The sequence below is a fragment of the Lepisosteus oculatus genome, chromosome 16 (assembly GCF_040954835.1).
Source record: "Lepisosteus oculatus isolate fLepOcu1 chromosome 16, fLepOcu1.hap2, whole genome shotgun sequence".
In the NCBI taxonomy this organism is placed as follows: Eukaryota; Metazoa; Chordata; class Actinopteri; order Semionotiformes; family Lepisosteidae; genus Lepisosteus; species Lepisosteus oculatus.
The window spans coordinates 9,695,362-9,717,080 of record NC_090711.1 but is presented as its reverse complement, the minus strand read 5'-3'; the positions used below and the strand labels follow the sequence as shown (position 1 = coordinate 9,717,080).

General features: G+C 39.4%; 1 protein-coding gene across 8 annotated transcripts; it reads left to right on the top strand.

Moving 5' to 3' along the window:
* Positions 1–530: 530 nt before the first annotated feature.
* arfgap1 (ADP-ribosylation factor GTPase activating protein 1) lies at positions 531–20,516 on the top strand. Of its 8 annotated transcripts, XM_069179646.1 has the most exons (14): positions 531–701; positions 2,525–2,588; positions 3,973–4,082; positions 4,896–5,067; positions 5,927–6,027; positions 6,621–6,710; positions 7,544–7,655; positions 8,317–8,373; positions 8,741–8,773; positions 9,610–9,639; positions 12,349–12,405; positions 13,055–13,114; positions 14,625–14,698; positions 15,162–20,516. In XM_069179646.1, the coding sequence occupies exons 2-14, from the start codon at positions 2,529–2,531 to the stop codon at positions 15,499–15,501; spliced, it is 1,296 nt and encodes a 431-aa protein (XP_069035747.1). In that variant the 5' UTR covers positions 531–701; positions 2,525–2,528; the 3' UTR covers positions 15,502–20,516. The 8 variants fall into 8 exon arrangements, with proteins under 8 accessions (XP_069035747.1, XP_069035748.1, XP_069035750.1 ...); XM_069179647.1 differs by lacking the exon at positions 9,610–9,639; XM_069179649.1 differs by lacking the exon at positions 13,055–13,114 and having other exon boundaries at positions 14,631–14,698.
* Positions 20,517–21,719: the final 1,203 nt, after the last annotated feature.

The window sequence follows — 21,719 nt, the reverse complement described above, 5'->3', positions numbered from 1 at the left end:
ATAGCAATTACTGAAAATGAATGCAAACTAGAGCAATCAGAAGGTATCTTAGTCTGCACCCAGCCCCCTAGGTCAGTTAGACTCCGACTCTGACTGTAGATTAGATCTTTCACATTTTCAGAACACAAGAATAAGAAAGTTGTAAATGCAGAAAAGCACAAAATTCAATATCGGACAGACACCAAATGGCGTATGATTTATTGGCTGTGGGGCTTTTACTTGGCAAATTATATTAATTTAACTTCATATTTTTAATTCTGCCATTTCTACTCTTGGTGAATCCTTGTAATATTTTGTGTTCTTTACGTTTTTTCTTTTACGCCTGTGCATCTGTTTCCAGCGACTGTCCTACTTCAAAGCCGAAAGACTCACGCATTTTTATTTTCTTGGTACATTGGCATGAATATTTTTTTCCCAAATTGTTTTGATGAGCTAAGGGCGACACCCAGTGCTTAGACCCTAGAAGACGGCATTACCTCGTGTCACAGAAAAGGGTTAATTTTGTACACGCTACCAATTTACCCGAAATGCATTGCACTTTGCAACGTAGGCAGGTAGGCACCGACAACATGGCTGTTGTCTGATACAACACTCTTAGGGACTTTTTAAAATATAATTAACAGAATTTACCAAGACAGCTTCTTTCCCAGCGAGGGCCTGCGTCGTATTTTTCACTTTGAACTTCGTACCCCAAGTTAAAGGTAAGAAACGTAATTTTTGCTGTAAAAGGAGCATGCTTTCTGTGGGTAATTGTTAGCTTTTGGTAGATACCGGTCTGTTCTCTAAATTAGCGCACATCTTGTGTGCTGAAGGCAGATCAAAGACAATGTACAGTTATAAATGAGTGTTCGTGCTTCATTTACGTGTAGCTTGTCCTCTCCTCTCCTGGAGCAAAATATTTTTTTTGTACTATAATGCTGCGTTTATTTTTTTTTATACCGGTCGCCAATACATACCACGAATTTCCCTATATGAAAATGACATAAAAATGTGATTTACAGGGGTTGCAGGGCTTTTAATAACATTAGTTCTTTATGTATTTTAAGCAGTAACTAATGCACTTGCATTTAATAAAGCCTGTTGGTCTATATTGGAAATGCGGTGTTGTGTAGAATGTTGTTGATTTCATATCCCGTCTATTGCTACTTCAGTGGTAAAAATGTTGCTAGATTTGAATTAAGCGATCCTGAGTTAAACAAATTCTACGATGAACAAAATCGGTTCAAGTCGCTTCCCTCAGTCTGTGGGCAGTAAAATTACATCCATACAAAACGGGTCTACAGGTGTAATCCACCTCTATCGGCGGCTCAGAGTCTTGACAAACCAAACGCTTTTCGACCATTGCTGTCGATTCCATCGCGAGTTGCGGTGGCCGGGATGTTTAATTTATAGGATCGGAGCCGAGGCGCATCTCCCGACAAGCCAAAAAGTCCGTGCGTCATCACCGGAAAGAAACCCGCAAGCACGCCTTAATTTGAGAAAAAAAAATGAAACTTGCTGATCTGTCACTGCTGCGCGAGTGTAATAAGAAGGGACGAGCATCCTTTATTAAACAAATACCAATTTATGTGGGCAATCCTGAAATGGACCTTTAGAGATTTGTTTCTGCTACTTTCGTGGTATTTGTATAAAATCGTTTTTTTTTTGTATTGCTCTGTTTCTGACCGTTTAAAGCTCTAAAAAAGTAAAGGCGACATGAAGGTATCACGTATTACCCATTGCTAGTATTCTTCAGACATACGAACAGGATGCCATGTCCTCAGTACTTTGTGTAACTGCCCATTGATTGGAGAACTCCTGCAAGTGCCTTTATGCTGTAGCAGTCTATTTTCATCTGGTAACTTCCTTCAACGGAGAAATCTCCTCAATACTTTATGCACTGCAATTTGTATCCATAATGAATCACAGTTGCCAACTTTCTTGGCTCTTTAATACTTGAGGGGTTAAAAAGACCTATTTATTTAAAAGGCCTCCTATTTATTATGCAGCATTTTGTAATGTACAGTTACATTGTGTGATGTCGTCTGTTGTAATGTATCATTGAGCCTATCATATGGAGTTTGTATCTTCACTCTGTGCTCACATAGGTTTCCCACAGGTGAAAGACCTACAGTATGTAGGCTAATTGGCTTCTGGGACAATTGCCCTGGGTGTGTCTGTGTGTCCTGCGATGGACTGACGTCCCCCTCCAGTGTGTATCCTGCCTTGTGCCTATTGCTTGCTAGTATAGGCTCCAGCTCCCCTGCAACCCTGAATTGGATGAAAAAATTAAAAGATGATCTAGTTTCCAGAATGAGTAACATTGTATATCATTGAGGAATCTGCTGACCTCCACTTTGTTTTAATGCCAGCTGGTCGTGTTTCCTGTATAGCCACTGCTCATGTTGTGACACCACCTTCATCTGCCCCCTCTGAGCTCCTGTTTCCAGTTGCTTGATGGTCTGCAGGCCAGTGGAGTTTGTTTTCGAAGATAACAGCATATTTTTTTAGAATATGATTGTTTATACATTTTTTTTCTCTTCAGGACAATGGCTAGTCCGAGGACAAGACGCGTTCTGAAGGAAGTCCGAACCCAAGATGAAAACAACGTGAGTTTCGCTTTATGGTCCTTGAAATTATTACAGTCCTAAAATCGCATGTTAAGAATAATATTCACTTTTTCCTGGTACACTAGTGCCCTTTTGCAATTAATGTAATCTGTGAGACGTATGTAAAGGTTTCACTGTGTTGAAGCACGCTAATGTGGTGCACCCAGTAAGAAGCATGCTACACACAGCTATGAAAGGCTTTCTGCTGAGCTCTGAGTGATGGGAGCTGATAGCCTAAGGAGATGCCTTGCTGGTGTACAGATCATAGGAGAGTGAGGATAGTTAAGTTGGGTTCTGTTTAACAAACGAGTACTAACAGTTTGATTCTTCATCTTAAACATTTTAACTTGCTTTAAATTGCTTTATTAATTGTATATTAACTTGCTTTAAATTACACAGTATTTGTAATACGATCAGCAATACCCGTGCACTTCTGCAGAACCTTTCATAAACCAAGTGCTTGTTCTGTCTTGGGTGGATACAAGACAGCTTGGCATTGTTTTGAAATGTGTTATGAAAAGCTCTCTGGAAAGCTGAGCTGAGAGAGTCACCTCCTTTCTCACGGGAGATCACAGGCATTTCTGAGTGCGTGGTACACCTTAGACCAGTGGTTCCTAATCCTGGTCCTGGTGACCCACACACCTGTTGGGTTTGGTTCCGGATGAGTTACACAATCAAGCCCTTCATTTACTTAATAATAAGATTAATCTGGACTGTTCATCCCCAGTTCTTAAACATGCTAAGCTTTATCTGTTGTATTTTGTAAGTGAAATAAAATCCCCAATTTGTGACTAAAAAGAAAATGCAAATAATCAAATGAAGCAACATTTTTAGATCTGTTAAGGCTTCAATTATCTAATTAAGCTGAGAATGGGATGAACACCTGCAAGTGTAAGGGTCAGTAGAGCCAGGACTGGTAATCACTGCTATAGAGACATAAAACAGCCTCCCATGTTACCATAAATGCTTAGTCAGAGCAAGCCCCTTGGAGCACTGCTTGTTAAGCACATCCCAGTTAAGAGATGCCAAGTGATTAGTGGCATCAGTAGCTATAAATGGAATTAACATCCTCAATTTACCACTATTACTTAATGGAGAGTCATGGAAGTTTATGGGTATCTGGGATGATTACTAATGAGACAGCAAAATGGATGTGGCAGAATTTGTAACATCCTTGCATTATATTGGGGGGCAAATAACATTCCCATGTCAACAGGCTGACTTGGTGTTTAGCTTAGATCCCCGAGAAGAAAGGTCGATTTTGCTCATAGATAGCAATGTAGTGTTTCAGAGAGGAGGTTAGGGAAATGCTGTTTTAATGGAGGCTGACCTAATACAGTGCCGGTATCGCAATCACTTCTCCTTTTGCTCCTGCTTTATCCAGACGTGCTTCGAGTGCGGGGCGTTTAACCCCCAGTGGGTGAGCGTGACGTACGGGATCTGGATCTGTCTCGAGTGCTCTGGCAAGCACAGGGGCCTGGGGGTCCACCTCAGGTGAGTCGACCTGCGAGCCGCCTTTTCAGGGGTGTCTCCTGGGCCCGGAGAATAGCAGGAACATTCCGAAGGAAGTTCAAGGGTTCGAGTGGGGAGTTGCGTCAGCGTGTGGGCCTTCTGTTTTTGTTACCTAGTGGTTTTGATATCATTAGTTTGTACCCTCCCAGTAATTAAAACGGAATTGCAACACCATTTTCATATTTCGAGGAGAGCAGGTATTAGCATTGATGAGTGCATTTCAAACCACAGTAAAAGAAAAATGTAACCTGCAAAACCTCTAATTTACATCACAAAATAGATTAAATATCCGGGTATGCGCAGCGCCATGTTCTGCGATTCAGAAGGAGGCAACAGAACTTGCAGTGACATGAAGCGGCGCTAAGACATTGTAAACAAGCTGGCTTGTGAATACATCTCTTTTAATCCAATAGAAATATTGCTCTCGACTTTGTGATGGTTTTGCCAACAAATACTACTTACTGGTTAACCCTGCATGAAATGTCTGCTGCACAGCCTGTACTTATTCACTTGTAATATCGCATTACAATAGTCATTAGAGTGACTAGTGAGCAGGAAGGGCTGCATCACGTCACAGTTCATGGGAAGTGAAATGTGAGTTTGTGACAACATGGCGACTTATAGAACTCTCGCAAAATTCGCGATTCTGTGCTTCATTTGAAATGTGTCATTTTTTGTCACGTCAATTAATTCATTTTGTTACTGAGATTTAATAACTGGTCTGAGAAATTGGGACTCCAGTTCCCCTTTAACACAACTGTCCGGTTACCGCCTTTGCTTGTCGACTCTGTCCAGCTTCGTGCGCTCCGTCACCATGGACAAGTGGAAGGACATTGAGTTGGAAAAGATGAAGATGGGCGGAAATGCCAAGTTCCGCCAGTTCCTGGAGCAGCAGGACGAGTACGACCCATGCTGGACCCTACAGGAAAAGTATAACAGCCGAGTAGCTGCCCTCTTCAGGGACAAGGTAACCTCCCTTCACAGTTCTTCATATGGAAGCTTCATAGCCAGGTTACTGGCCAGCACATGTGCATCCATGACTCTGTACGCTCGCTGATGGTATCTGTAGATAAATCTATAAGCTCTTTAGGGCTGTTTGCCTTGCCAGTTTTACAGATAATATAAAGACAAGAATGATGTAAAATGACATTATTACCGCCAAGTGTCATGACCGAGCTGAACTTTTTTCGTCTTTAACTGTTTTATTTCAGTATATAGATGCATACGTATTCATAAATGAATGCCAAAGCTGATGACAAAAAACATATACTGCTGTCCTCACTTGATGAACTGAGCAAATACTGTAACTGTCTCAGTTCTCCAGTACAATAAATGTCAAACTGCTTTTGTCATGACCAATAACCTAACCTTCTAGAGCATTGCAGTGTGAGTATTTAGTAAAGCCACTGGTTTAATTGATATAGCTAAATGGGAAGCTCCTCCAGTAGAATGAATTGGGGAACTCTGATAGTTTTCACTAAGGAAGGAGAATTAAAATAAATTCCTGTTAAGTAGTTTGCAGTGCAGGATAGTATGGGTTTGTTAACAATGGAGGATCTATGAGTCCCATTGTGCTGTTTATGTTCTCTAAATTAAAAAAAAAAATAGGTCCCTCAGGGAATTCAGTAAACTATTATATGATGCCCATTAATTCCTTATGAGCCCACCAGTATGATCAATTATTAAGTTCTTTGAGGAAGATTAAATGTTGTCATAATGGTCAAATTATTGTTACTGCCCAATTACATTTGATGTAGTTAATTGGTATAGGCTCGGATTTAATATTACCAAGAATTTTTATTTTTCGACTGCCGTGCCCCTTACAGGTGGCCACCTTAGCAGAAGGCAAGGAGTGGTCACTGGAGTCATCCCCTGCCAACAACTGGAGCCCCCCGAAGCCCAAGACAGGCCTCTCCTCTTCTCACCGGTATACAGCCTTTCTGTGCCACAGTGGTCTTGCAAACAAGATAACTTGCCGTATAACAAAGGGGGAGCTCTATCAGCAATGCACACTTCGCCCTGAGAGTTTGACTTTGGCCTTATGTGAAGCTAGGGCGGTAGATAGCAACGTTAACATTTTAACTCAAGAACAAAAATGTGCTTGAAATAGGCATGCCATTCAGCTGAAAAAATCAGATACAACTCACTTGTTAAAGAGGCTTACCTGGCCTCTTGTTCGATGATTAATCTTTTCAATAGTCTCAGAGATCTGCAGTGCCATGATTGACTCGACTGTAAGCACTCAAGGAAAAGCAGAGATTTATTTTCCCTATATGTCACAGCGAAAGGAAAACTGGATTTTGTGAGATGATTAAAAATGAAAACTCTTACCGTTTCTACACTAACAACATTTCTAATTAACTACAATAAATAAGTGTGGTTTACTATGTTAAAACTACAGCAGTTGTAGTACTGGTTTAAAATTAAAAACACTATATGCCGAAATTCCAAAAGAGGTTCCAGTTTTCTTAAAGCTTTGCGCTAGTGGCTGAAATGATGTGCGTTACTTTGCTCTTATAGGAGCTCAGCAGGGACAGCCCAGAACTCTGGCTCTTCATCAGACAAGGCATTTGAAGACTGGCTGGGTGATGATATCAACTCCTACCAGAGGTGAGGCAAGATTCCAGTGAGAGAGGATCTTCATTGGTGAATTCATCCGTCATCCAAGCAGCTTCACCACAGGAAACTATTCCTAGAAAGAGTACCACACAGATAATAGCTGCTCTCCATATCTGCAGAGCTAGCAAAGGCATACAATAGCAGTGCCTATCTGTTTTCAGGGGATTACAGCAACTGTTTTAAACTGTCCTGTGTAATTCTGGTGTCCCATTCAAAATGAATCGCTTTCATTTAGTTGTTTATAATAAAGTATATACTCCTGGGTCATGTTTGTAATAGGATTCTGTACTCTTTATAGGCACAAAAACACCGTAATATATTGGTTGAATTTACAGTGTTTGAACATTAGAACAAGGTGCCTTGTGGCACAAATTTGAAAATTATTTCTGCACATACTGAACTTGGTACGTTCTATCTAGTCTACAAATACAAGATTTATGTCATGTTTTCATTTGTCATGCATTGCTGTAATTGCTTTTCAAACCATTCTAAAAAACATGTTGCAATAGATTAGGAACAGAAGATTAGAAAGCAGGTTTAGAATGCTTTTGCTCTGTTTTGTAAGCTTAAATTAAAAATGTTGAGTTCATGTTCTGTAATATAGTTGAGAATGTTGTTTTTGCAGCTGCCTTAGAAGATTCTGTTTTTTCTGCGTATTCTGAATGTCACGGTATTTGAACATGCTTGTGCACCTTGAGTAAGAACTTGCAGCATGTGCTTGGGACTTACTCATGGTAATACAGACGTCAGGTAATCAATTCATTCCATGTATTCTGTGAAGTATGCATGAATGACAGTTCACTGCAAGCCTGCCTGTCTTGCAGTGGTGGTGGTTACAGCAGTCAGGAGAATCGCTATGTTGGCTTTGGGAACACAGTGACACCCCAGAAAAAAGATGATGATTTCTTCAACAATGCCATGTCCTCCATTTACTCGGTGAGACTCTACTGGAGTTTGAAATGTGGAGTACGGTCTTGCAAGTTGGTCTCGTCGCAGATTTAATTCAATTAATTCAGTTCAGTTTAAGCTTCATTATCACCTGGAAGAAATTTGTTTTACAGCACAATCCGAAACAGTTATTCAAGGACAGATGAACATTACCAACTGAGAAGACGATACAGTAGAGTCTGAGTCTTTTACACCCGTTGACACAAAGGCGTCTCCCCGATGGGAGTAGTGTAAATTCACAATGGAGGGGGTGAGACGCATATACTCTTCTGTACAGCCTTTTATTTGTAAGGGCTATTTAAGTTTATAAACTAAAAATATCACATAGCTGATTTGCACAAAATTGCAGAACTCATCCACACACATTTTGTGCACTTGTTCTGGCTGCGTGGTTAAAGCTATTATGAAAAGAAGGTTCATTCAGTCATCAGCTCCTCAAGTCACTTTACTACAGGACAATGATGATGGACAAGCATTTTTTAGTAGACAATATGTATCATTTATGGACAATTTACATCTTAACGTCAACGAGAAATGAAGAAAACAGAAAATTCTCCAATATTTTATTTAAATACAGTGAATAGAAGACAAAGGCCTGCACTGTTTCATAATTACACCTGAAATAATCTCAGAATTCCTCTTTCTTTAGGGCTGGAGCAGTTTCACTGTTGGAGCAAGCAAGTTTGCGTCAGTTGCGAAAGAAAATGTAAGTATCTTACAAATGACCAAAACAAACGTACTGTACGCCACATGGATCACGTAGACCTAGGATTGACAGGGATGAGAAAAACTGTAATGGGATTTTACTGCAAAATGGGAGGTCAGATGCATTTAGTTTTTAATTACAAATACAGCTATACCAATGGCGACAAGTGTTCTTTGTGCCTCCTCTCCGTTGATGTACAAATACAATGCTTACAGAAGACATGGGAAGGCACAAACACTGCATACTTTGGTGACTGTTAGTGCCCTTTAGTATATACTGTCCATGGAAATGTTTTGTTCATTGTCCCAGTTGTATATAATTGGTGAATACTATTCCTCTCTAACTTTTTTTTTTAACTATCACACAGACATCAAAAATTGCAAACCAGGCAACTCAAAAGGTAATGACACTTAATCATAACTGTTTTTTTAACTTGTTGTAAAAATGTTTTCTTGGGATGTGTCTTCTTTTGCCAAGCAGTGTACTAAGTATGTAATTTATTTCTGTATTTAGAATGTAGGCAGATAAATGTAGGAAAAAAAGACAGTTTTAATTGGATGGGGCATATTCATATACTCGCTTACATTCAGTAAACCATAAATTTATCGTTTGGATAATATAACTGCTTGCAATATGGAGATGTTTTGTATCACTTCTTGTCTTGTTAATCTAGAAACTGAAGGATTAACCAGTATTGGATGGTATATCAGGATAATCATACTTTTATGAAAATCTTTATATTAGAATGGTAGCTTCTTGTTCTTACTGTTTACATGGAAAACAAAACTTTTTTTTGGAACTATAGCTACAAGATGTTAGGAAAAGCAAACGAGATCTTAATGATAATTTAAGACTTTAAGTGTGTTTGATTAAGATATTAGCAGTTCAGGGGGGTAGCTGTGTCAGCATCCATAGGCTGCAAAGGAACAAGTAATAGGTTTATTCCATGCTGAAAAGAGAAGAAACTCTTCTCTTCAGGTGACACCTGAAGAAGGCTCCACAGCCAAAACGTTGTTTTCTTTCTTCTCTTTTCAGCAGGGAATAAACCTATTACTTGTTCCTTTAATTCAGATATGCATAATTTCCTGCCTCACAAAGTCACGTATTTTTAGTTAACTACTTGATAGTGCATTGAGTAATTTGCGGGTCTTATAAGCCCATATTATATCTGCAGATAATTATTGAAGTTTTAAATGTCGTTCCTTTTACTTCTGGCTGCTTTCTCTGTGGATGTAGTTCTGGGGATATAAACCTCCCCCAGAGCCGGTAAAACATTAAAACCTGTCTATGCATGGCTTCCTGTCTGTCTTTCTTCTTTCTACTGTCTTTTTAATAGAGATCGCTGTCTTTATGTGGAGTCCTCTGGGAGTGGTTCTTAAATTCAATGCAGTACAAGTGCCTACATGTGGAAATGGCTTTCAGAACAATATGAATACTTGCTAACTGATAAAAATGAAGTTAAAAAGCTTTGATAAAAGTGAGTCTTGAACTTGGATTCCTTAACTGTCACAAGATAAGACTAAATACCCACTACTCTTCCTGCACTACAGAATTAATAATTAATGGCTACTTTTGAGCAGTACTGAAATAGAAACTCACAGTTGTCAAATGTCTTGGGGTGGGATGATCTATAGATGTTGCACATATGCCCCAAACTGAATAGAAGAGGGGCTGCAAATTCAGTCTGAATTTTTACTGAGGACTGTTAAATGGCAGATGTTTTCACAATTTTTAGATTCAAATGATACCGTTAAGGTTTCAAAAAAAAAAACTTGCGAATGTGTAACTTGGTTCAGGTGTTTAAAATCCTGAAAAGATTTGTGCTAAATTGACTTCTAACAGTTGTTTCTAGATAAGAATTAAGTCCAGGGAAGTGTTTTAAGGACAGAAATTAAAGAGGGTCTTTGGGGCAGAATTGTGGGTGTTTGGAATCAACTAATTGCCTTGTGTAAGCTATTTCACAGAGGATAAAGGAATGCTAATTGGTTCTATAGATCCCTTTGACCTGCTTTTGGCTCAGATACTGTACATCATATCTATATATAGAACATGTATTGGAAATGCAGCTGAAAGAAGATTGAATCTTCTTTTTAGTCATTTTGTAAAGCTGTTTCTGTTAGAACAGCTAAAGGTGTTCACTCGTGTTTACCTTAGCTGGAGACAGGGATGTTGTGATTACACTCAGAAACACTTTGCAAATAACGGAAAATGTGTAGTTATTATTTTCATTCACAGCTATACTCAAAATGCTTTACTGTCTTTCCATCGCTTCTTACTTATTTCTCATCAAATTGTGCTGACATTTTGACACATAAAAGTTTTTTTATAGTGTTTTTAATATAGTCAGGGGCTCAAGTGGAAAAAAATCTTGAAATGCATATGTTATGAAAAAGTAACATTTTTACTATGATTTGCATAAAAATATTAGTACAGAGAGTAAATATTAATGTTTTTAAACAGTATCAAAAAAAGGTGTGATTTTACTCCACTGTGATTTGACATTTATGAGTGTGGAAAGGCATCTCATATGTAATTGTGAAGGAAGAAATGTGACAACATTGTGATACGATTATTTGTGCTATTCTTCAGGGTTACAGAAGGTCAGACATTGTAGTTTAGGATTTTAGTTTATGAATTTCACAAGGCATTCGGATCTCATTGCGAACTGTTGTCTCTAACTGGTTATTAGTGCGCTATAGTAACTTTATAAGTTTGAAATGTTATTTATGTATTTTAATGCTGTTAACCATATGTATTATGCATTAATTTAGTCATGCTGAAGTTTCTGAAAAGTCTAGCAATGCATGTCGGCATGTATCCACCTCCCTCTCGAAATGACGGCAGGGTTCAGCCCTCAGGGCTGCTGTCTCTGGCCCCAGCACTGGCTCCCAACCTGCTGCAAACCTCTAGCTGCTGTTTCTCCAGCAGCTGTGAGTGTGGGCAGTTGCACAGCCGCCTCTAGCACAAACCCACTAATTCGGGAAGGGGGGCTGACATCTTGCCTGGGAATATGGTGGATGTCTGCCTTTTCCAATGTTGCAATGTGAATGATGAAAAGAACCATTCATGCCTTTCCTTTGCTGTTGCAGCAACACATGTTGTTGTAGAACTCTATGCTTTTCTAAAGTTCACTACCTAGTCCTGCAGTCTTGCTCTTCATTTCCCAGCTCTTTCTGATTTCCAAGATAAAAGATCGTTGACATATCTAACATGCCTTTATCGCTATATGAAGCCCACACATATCCCACTATAAGAATGGGGATTAAAATTACCCTTATAGCGACTTGTCTGCTCAGGATGTATTAACATTATTTCAACCTGTTTGCAATTAGTCGTGCTAAGCCTTGTGTTTCTTGAATGAATGCTATGCTGTGGATGGCTGTTGGATTGCGCAGTGTCCTCTGTCCCCAGTCTATGAAAGCTGTAACCTGCCATGCTTCCTGCCAAGCATGTGGGCCTCTCTCTGTGACAGGGGGGCAGTCTGTGTGCAGGGCATAGGTCATGTACTGGGCTGAGAGTTTGCATCAGTGAAGTCGTGCCTGATGCTGATGGAAAATCTATGCTGACATTTAGTAGTGTTACAGGGTTTTAAATTCGTTTATGGTTATTATTTTACACTCAATTGAATTGTTTTCCGTGAAAAGTCTTTACCTATGTTGTCTAACGCACATTGAACAGGATTCTCCATCAGCCGAAGGTTATACAGTATTTTCTTGTGGTTCAATCTCCTTGATCTCTGTGCACTGTTCAAGCTTCTGTCCCTCCATTGTAGAAGCACTGTGTGGGTGCCTGGTCCTGTCTCTGCCTGCAGTGTCAGCTCACTGTCTTTGCTCAGCTTTAAAGTGTACAATTGCTTTCAACCTCTTTCCCTTGAGTCATATGTCTCAGAAAGGTACTGCATGCTTTACATCTGAATTGTGACTGTATTGATGACATATTTTCATCTTTTTTCCCCCCTTTCTTCACTCTGACCAGGCTGCTGAGTTAGGGCAGACTATAAATGAGAATGTTATTAAACCAACGCATGAAAAGGTAACCCTGCCTTTAAAGTTCCAACTAATCTGGTGGCGGGCTTGAAACACAACTGCTTTAGTAAATTAAAATTAATATCCAGATCAGAATGCACTGATAACATTTCCAGATATCCTTCAGATGTTGTTCAAAATAAATGACAGGAAATGAATAATTTCAGACTCAGTTTGCATCTGTGAAAAGTACTAAGTATTAAAATAAATATAATGTATTTAGTAATGCTGAAATTTCTGAAGGGTAAAACAATGCATATCAGCGTGTATTGCATCAATAGATTGTTTCCAACTTAGATTTCAGTAAATGTTTTACGAGTGAAACATTTGCCTTTCATGTTTACTTCTTACAGTGAAAGCTTCAGCTTTCAAGGACAGGTGATGTGTACATGCCTTTGTGCATCTGGGTGTTTTTCCATCCCGATATATCAGACGTACGGTTAAAGAAATGTAGCTAGACCAAGTGGAATTGCAATAGAATAGCATTGAAGCATTGTCTTCATAATCACAAACACCTTTAAATGTGAGTCACCTCTTTTGCAGTTGTTCAACGTTGTTAGCAGAGGCACCTGTGGTGCCTTGCTGTGTCAGTGTGAATGTTGCGAGTTAATGCGTTTCTTCTCACCGGATTAACAGTCATTGTTTGACTTGTTCAGGTAAAAGATGGAAAAATATTAGATGAAGTCACAACTGGCATTACTGGGCTGGCTAATAAGGTAGGGAGGCAGGTCGCTGCCCAGGAGAAGACACCCAGAGCCACGCTCCACATCAGCATGAATTTCAGAAAATGTTTTTTTATTATTGCAAACCAGGGCACAAATGAAAATATAATGGGACTTAAAAAGTGTTACGGAATGTATTTTGAACATTTCCAGCTGGTGCTTTGCCAGGGTTTCCCATGAGATGCATATTTCTTCAGCTTTTTCAAGGATGGGTTCTAAAGTTAGAGTTCTTCATACAGTGAATAACAAGTGTTTGGAACAAGCTGGAGCCATAATGCTCCTTTCCACAGCAGCTTGATGAGGATGAGACACAGCAGTGTGCTGTGTATCTGAGGGTGGGCTAGCTTCTTTTTCAGAATAGGATCCTAATAAAGACCTGCAGTCTTAATCTCTGGGGGGAAAAAAAATACATCATGTTCTTAAAATCTTTTTTGGTTTACAGAATTGCTAGCATTTATCTTGTATTAAATTTCTTCTGTCAACCTGGCTGACATTTTTATCTCTGCTCCATTTGGCTAAAATATGCATACCACAGCATTAGAGTTTTGTGGCACAGTTGACCAATTAGTGTATCATGCAAGATATGCATTATGTATAAAGTTCTTCTGTAATATGTTTTAAGTCCTGCTTTTAATGGATTCTGGAATTTAGTGGATTGTGTGTTCTTATTGGTGTTTTTTTAACTGTATTAGTTTAGCCTAATTGTCCAAACTGTACAGGCAAAGCAGATGTCCATTGTTCTCTGATATGGAGGCTGGCTTGGGTATAGTTTTGTATACATTTTTTTCTGAAAGTACTAATGATAATTTGTCTGCTTTTATTGCTGCATTATAATTATGATGGTAAGTGTAGCAGATTGGTTGTAATCAGATCTAATTAGTAGCTTACCCTGTCTTGTCAGATTTTTATACTCTCAGATTTTAATTGCTTTGCATTGTATATTGTATATTGCTGCATTAAAATGAAACTGCTAAAATTTCCACAGCTGTGTTAAGCTCTGTTACAGCTACATTGTCTTTAACATGGTCTGACCTGTTGCCCATCCTGAGCTGTTGATTAATATGTCTTGTCTGATTGGCGCAACTGGACAGATTTAATGCTAGTGTGTGCAAAAATCAATACTTTTGTTTTAGAAAAATAAATGTATCACCCTGTTGATGAATAAGGAAAAAAACGCTCTGGCTGGTTAAATTGGGTGGTTTAATTTCAAAATTTTGAAATGCCTAACTATATAAAAGATAATTTGTCAGATTTGATAAATATACAGAACACAGCTTACCACAGTGTGATTTTACGTTTCTGTTATACTAGGTTTGTTACAAGCCATCTCTTTCTGACATTTTTTGCTGTCTAACGTGTTTGTCTGCTTGTTATAAAACAAATAGCGTAGTCTTTTGTTCACCTCATTAGGTTGTAGGACCTTGAAGAAGAGTGAGTGTGCCTGTTCATGTTTCTCACAGGAGAATGTCGCTAGTCTTTGTAACTATGTAACTGTGTCTTGAAGGTTCAGGGAGTGGGTACAAAAGGCTGGAAGGATATGACTTCTTTCTTCTCTGGAAAATCGGAAAACCCTGACAGGTAATCCGCTTGTGCCTGCTGTGTGTGGTGTTAAAACTGAAGATTTTGTTTGGCAGTTGCTCGGAGTGCCATATAGACCAGACATCACCAGTTCGAGTCTGGGTAGTGTTGTGAGCCTGCAGTCGAGGATTCCTCTAGTGGTGATGCAGTTGGCCAGGAGCCCCCAGGATTTCCTTAGCCAGCTCTCCTCAGACCTGCTGCACGTCTCAAGGCTTGAAATGATGTTGGCAAGATCCAGATTGCTCTTGACAGCTGGGCGTGTCCTACATAAAGACATAATTCCACTAAACCCTTACATGTTTGGTACAAGTAAATATATCAGTTAATCTGGTTTTTGGAGGTTCTTATATTCTGATTGAATATTTTCTGCAGAAAAGCATTTCTGACGCATGCGTTTAGCGAAGTGAATTCCTGTGAAGTAAACCAATTGCCACTTAACTGTGCGCTCAATGATCTCCAACAGGCCCTCGACAGGAGATAGCTACCAGAACATGGGCTCCTCGGAGGGGTACCAGAACAGCGACCCGGTCGATAAGGACTTCTGGGAATCCTTTGGCAGTGGCTCCAAGACTAAGAAGTCCCCAAGCAGCGACAGCTGGACCATCCCGGACAACAACTCCGCCGGAAAGAAGAGCACGGATAGCTGGGATAACTGGGCCTCGGAAGGGGCCTCCAACAACAAGCACAGCACTGGAGACAGCTGGGAGGCCTGGGAGAACAACTGGGAGAGCGCCGGTGAGGGGAAAGTCAAGAAAACCCCCCCAAGACAGGCCGAAGAAGGCTGGGACAGTACAAAGTGGTAGATTCAGGGCTGCAGCAGCCCGTAGTCTCATAGTCACGGATGTGTTGTCTGTTTGGGAGAAGTTTAAAATGGTGCTAATTGGTATGACTTAGTGCTTCACACTGAATTACAACCTGAACTCTGTTTGATTTGATCTCTTTTGGGGGAAAAAAATGTGTGCACCTCTACCAATGCCTTTTTTTAAATACAAATGCAAAAGTCCTCAAATTTTGTCCCAAAAGAGAAAATATGCTGAATATAAGCACTATTTCATCTGAAGGAAAAAATACAATTATGTGTGCAAGGCTATTTTAAATCCCTATTCCAGTGGGATCGCTACAGTAATGTTTTCAGAGGGCCGACAGCTATGCAGGGTGACCTGTGTGCAGTCAGCCCTGATCATTTTCTGAAGTCTTAAATCACTGCCAATCAGCACTGTTAAACTCATCCCAGAAAATTCAATCTTAAAGCAACAGGCACATACAGCACTTCCTTCCCCCACTATCATCACAACAAGAAGTGTCAGGGTGGACAGTCATATGGCATTCATCTCATCTTCCTGTACTGTACATAGGTAAGGTTGTGTATTTATAAAGTGTGGGCGGATGTGTGTGCATGGTTGTGTGTGTGTGACGTGAGTAAATGATATGTTGGGTAGCTCAGTTTAAGAAATCTAAGGCTTCTGACACTTTAGACTGGATCTTTTTTGCAGGAAGCCATTTTCATGAAGATTTAACGCACAGTTGTCATTGGGGGTGGGGGGGGGTCGGAAATATGTAATCTGGTTAAAGCAAATTTCGAATCAAGCCTCTGGTCACAGCTAGAAGGACATACTGTAGGACAGTGTGCCTGGCCATGCTTTCCCAGCTCTGTGGTTAGAGAGGGCTTAATTTCTCAGCTTTTCTGTTCAGACCTGTACTTTGTGCTTTGGAGCAATTAAATTTTAGACACATGCAGATGGAACCATGGGAAATACAGTCCCCATAAACAGTAGCTGTACAAACCAGAGAGCCGTTCATCTCTTGATGAGCTGGTGATTTTTTAAGAACTGTAAAGACACTATAAAACGTTTATCTTGTATTTACAGCAAGGGCATGTGCCCTTGCTGTATAGCAATGTCAGTGCCGTCACTGTCCATAGGAACATTTCCCGGGGTGTCAGTTGGCTTGTGAAACCCAGTTTCATTTTCCCACTGTGCACAGGTTTGACAGGCTCAGCATTTGAGTGTGCTAACTTTCACAAGTGCTTCAGCAACTCGAGAAAGTTTTGAAATCCACTCCAGTGCTCTCGTTCAGTTGTCGCGTTATTCATCGTAATGTAACTGAGGCCCTAGTGCCTGAGCCAAGTGGTGTTCTAGCACAGGGCAAGAATTTCAAAAAAGGCAAGAACAAGTTTGCACATCGATGCTCACGGTTTTTCACTAAAGAAAAATCAATGAAAGTTGACATTTTGTTTGTAATGATTAAAACAATAAGTGCATTAAAAATTGCTTGTTAATCTTTTTTTAGCAGACAATGTCTGTTCTGCTAATGTTCAAGTTCTGTATTTTTTCCTTTTATCTCAAATTAGTGAGATTACCTTTGGGTCTTATTTTAAAAAATCATGCAATACTTTTTACTTTCATCCTACTGCATAGCACAGCTAGCATGGTAATCATTAAGAGCTGAGACAAAACCTGCACCTTAACTTTAAATAAAGGGCAAACCCTTCCAGTTTTGTTAAGGGTCAGATGAGAACCAATTCAGAAATGTTAAATATGAATTACTTTTCAGCTTCTGTTTTGTTTTTATATCCCATATTGCAATTGCAAAATCGTGTGTTCAGTTTTTCAAATGTAAATGCATTTTGTCTCCAGAACTAAAGTCAAGCATGTTGTTACTGTGAGATGTCAGCGCCTTGCACCCACTACCGTCTTAAGAGTGACGTTCTCTCTCACTGAAGATGGCCTGTCTAGAAGTGGCTTAATGCTTTGTTCTCAGACTATTTGCCTAATTGTACTAATTATGGTTTTCAAGATAGATGCCTTTGGATATTTAGAAAATATTTCAAAATTGCAATACAGAGAAACCTGTTTTAAAGAGGCAAATGCAGGATACAGAGACCGATTTAAATTAGCCATAAAGTGACATCTAAGTATTATTTGAACTTAATATATTGTGTAGGTATCTGACTTATAATGTGGTTGTCAAACATAGGCATGGAATTACCAGAAGAGTCCATATTTATCTGTTATTCTTTGCTGGAAACATGACATTATCCTCTAACCCGTTATTTTTTCAAAAAACTATCTCAGCTGTTTTTTTTTATGCTTGATTTTTGTAAACCTCTGAAGAGTCCGGTGTTTGGGTATTAAGTCTATAGTACACCAAACAAAACCGTAAATATGCTTCTCACGTGGTAGGAACTGCGGGACAAGCTACATATTTTTACTACTTACTAGGTATTTTTTCCTATCTAACAGACGGCGCAATTGGAAATAGTGCTTCTCTTTCCTCTACAGTCTGGAACATCCCCTGACTTCCTTACGTCATTGTTTTTTTTTCCACTTTTCAAGTTAATTCAGGCCAGTCGGTAGGGTTTTTATAGTTAAGAGTTCTAAACCACATTAGTTTCTTCATAGTACTTTATATGGCATATACACTACTAGTTATTTAGAATGCATATTTGGCATTTATGGATTTTAAATGAATAATTTTTATGGGGTAAAATGATCATGGTTTCATAATGGACTGGTCAATTTTAATTAATGTAACATCTATCGAGCTGTAGACTAACTTTGGTATTCTTACTAGGTTTTGACTGGAGCGATACAGCTGTCACAGTCTAAACTGATCTGATAATATTTCAGAGAACATTTTTGCTCCTTAACTACCCTTTATCAATATAGTTAACTGAACTCCACTATTTGTATATGTCTCTCCTTTATCTGGCTTTTAGTATCCCATCTGCTACTCTTAGGCATCCCCTTCACAGAGCAGTTTTAAAGTATGTGGTGGTTGTAGGCAGGTCTGCCAGTGTGTCTGCATTGTTTGGTCAGTCAGTTGTGAATTTCTCTGCCTATCAATCCTCAGCTTACCCATACCTTCAGACTCCATCACTGCATGTACTTGTTCTTTGTCTTTGAAAACAAGTCTTACTTCCGTTTCATTAATCATCTGAAAAAGAAATGTGAACTTCACGTTATTAAAGAGAAAAGATTGGGGAGCACTCTTGAAAAGTATGTCCTCTCTCAGAGATGAGGAAAAGGATCGTTTTAGGAGTGTTTCGATGAATGGGTCTGACGTAGCCAGGCACATTCAGGACTTAGTGATTCTGTGGTATTTGTATACAGTAGTGTACGTTTCCTTCCCTTCATTTGTTTGAATGAATTCAGATGTTTTAACGCTTTCAAGCCTTAAGTGTCCACCCTGCCTCTTTCAGACTGAACCTTGACTGCATTGGTGTTTACAGATAAATTCTGTCAACCTCAACACAGTGTTGTAAGCTTAACATTTCCTTGCATTGCCTACAATCGCATGACAGGTTTTTTGATTCAAGTACTAAGTAGAAATCAATCAAATTTTGCTGTTTTTTGACTTTGGTGCATTGTTCCTTCTCTTCCTTCAAATAATGCCTTTAATTAATAAGTATCAAACATTTTAACCTTTGTAGATTGACTACGAATTTCCTTATGATAATGTTAAATGCCCTAATAACCTTAATGGAATGTCGCTTTTCATTACGCGAGCATGGTTTTATTGCGAATACTTCATCAGGAGACTGAGATAGCAGCTTTGACTTCCAGCATATCCCACATATCCTGTGATTTAAGCCCTTTACCCTTTCATTTCATATTCCAAATTCAATTCCAAAATTTCAAACATGAGGCTGAGGGGGGAAAACTGCACATTTTTAACCTGAATTAAGGGCATCTCTTCAATTCCAACTAAAAGTCAAATAAACCCACTTGGAATGCCAGAGAACACAAAGCTGATGTCTAGTGTCTTGATTGTGCTTTGATGATTTGTCACTTTCACCTGTCAACGAAAGTAATGCTGTTACAGGTATTTTGAACCAGATTTGGTTTTGTTTTTAAGCTGCTGCCTGTTAATTCATCAGTATTCCATTTACTAAAATGCATAAAGCAGGATGTGAGCAGACATGTACGAGAATTCATTCTGAAATACCCCTGCCAAACCCGACAGTTTTCCTTCTTACTTTCTTATCCATTAACTAGCCTATTTCTTAAAATTATATACAGTACAATACATTGATTGAAGACCCTTAAGTTAACTATGTTAATGATATTTATATTCATTGAGGATAAACATCAAATTTTTTGCAGCATTCTTTTATAATTTGTAGTGTATGTTATAACTTGTTTATTACTGGGTTTATAAAATCAGTCTTATTATGTGAAACTAGGTCCCAGGAAAGGACAGATACTTCACCTCTCAGTTTTAAATAAAGATTTACATCTTCCCCTTTCAATCTATTGTAAAATGTAAAGGCCTGGAAGTTGTACATATAGAAGTGTATAGCATATCAAATTATATTTTAGAAATCTAAGCAAATGACAACAATATAAAATGGAGCTTTTTTGGGGAGTAGGTTTAACTCCACTGGGGTTTTCACCCACTGCTAGATGTTGAGTGGATTTACTGGTTGATTCTCAACTCATATGTCTCCTGCTGCTTTCAAGCACTTAGTGGTTTCAAAGTGAAAGAAAGTTTGTTGACGTACCTTGTGAAGTGTCCAGAAACCTTGTAAATGTAGTGTCTGTTATTTCTCTGCAACTTCAGTATTCGGGATTCCCACCCCTCCAGAATCAGCACTGCATACATTCCATGGGTGCCAGGACATTTCTCCATCACTGTGCCGAATTTCTGTGCAATAGTTCTCTGGCCTCAGAAAACCGAGAGTTTTTTTTCTTTACCCTTAACTCATGCAGGGCAAGGAATCACCAAACTGGTGTGCAGCAAAAAGCTCTTGGATTTCTTGCTCTCTGTTATCTCTTGTTTGGGGGAAAAAAAGCTTAATAAAGCTGATATAAATACATTCTGTTTACTGGCTGTCTTTAATAGCATAGCTTACCATGTGAAATTAGTGATTAGTAGTGTGGTACCAAAGTGGTTGCTGTTTGCAATGCAACTGTATCTAGGATGTGAGGTTCAATCCTTTTGCTTGGAGATATTTCTTATTCCATCAAGAAAGTTCGCCTGTGCTCAAGCACAGTTTCTGTGGTTTTTGCCAATATGTACTGCTGCGTACAAAATCAAGGCTGCTGGAAGTTAGAATTCCCTTAAAAATACACAGCAAACTTTTCAGCACCTAAGCCTTAAGTCCTTTGTTACTGACACTTTTTCCTTTTTGTTCATTCTTCTGCACTGCTTTCTCTGGGGAAAGTCAGAGAAATGGACAATGTGGAGTGTGTGTGCAGGATGGAATTGGATGGCGTGGTGAAAGGACAAAGTTTCTGAGCTCTTTCCATGCTACTGAAAGCTGTTACTGGTAGGTTTCTGTTGTGTTGGTCCACAAATGGGTAAAAAGCTTCAAAGATGTGCATCCGGTGAGCAGAATTTGAAGCTGCGTAGCTATGCCCCTAACTATTTTCAACTCCCGTACATTAACACCACTTGGTCAATCCCAGCCAGCTGCAGCTCAGCCTAGACAAAGGGAAAAGGAAATGCAGATGTCTTGGCACCTTGTGTTTATTTGCCATTATGTGAAATAAAGTAAAGAAGCAATATGAGAAATATTGCTTAAATCATTTTGTCCTGAGGATTCGTAAGATTATTTGAAACCGAGACAATGAAGAGTGTAAGATGACTGATGTCGGTAACGCTGGATTTTTCTGCTTCACACCATCATCATTCCATCACTGCAGGCTGGCTGAGGAAAGGAAACCAAAAGAAAACCGTTCTCCCACTGCGACTAGTTTATTCCTGACTGTTCTTGTAATGCTGAATCAGCAGGGCTGTCCTCAGGATCTCTGGTGACTTGTTACCTATTACAGTGACTGTACACCGAGGGACTAGGCAACAGGTTCGGATACTCTGGGTTTCCTTTTTCAGCCTCTTCTGTTGTCAACAGTACAAGTTTCCTGGACCCGACCCCCACCCTCAGGTGCCCTACACCAGGAGGAGGCGCGATGAGCTGCAGTTGTGAATTTGATGTTGCGACGGGAATTTTTCTTGTCATCTTGCACTCTGCAATGGTATCGCTGCTTATGGTTATACAGGCCTTGTGATGTTGAGGCAC

What these genes read in the sequence shown, in the direction of transcription:
- arfgap1 (XM_069179646.1), top strand. Translation starts at nt 2,529, where the DNA reads ATGGCTAGTCCGAGGACAAGACGCGTTCTGAAGGAAGTCCGAACCCAA. An exon ending in GGCCTCTCCTCTTCTCACCG is followed by an intron (nt 6,028 to 6,620) that starts GTATACAGCCTT and finishes TTGCTCTTATAG; the next exon opens with GAGCTCAGCAGGGACAGCCC. An exon ending in CCATGTCCTCCATTTACTCG is followed by an intron (nt 7,656 to 8,316) that starts GTGAGACTCTAC and finishes CTCTTTCTTTAG; the next exon opens with GGCTGGAGCAGTTTCACTGT.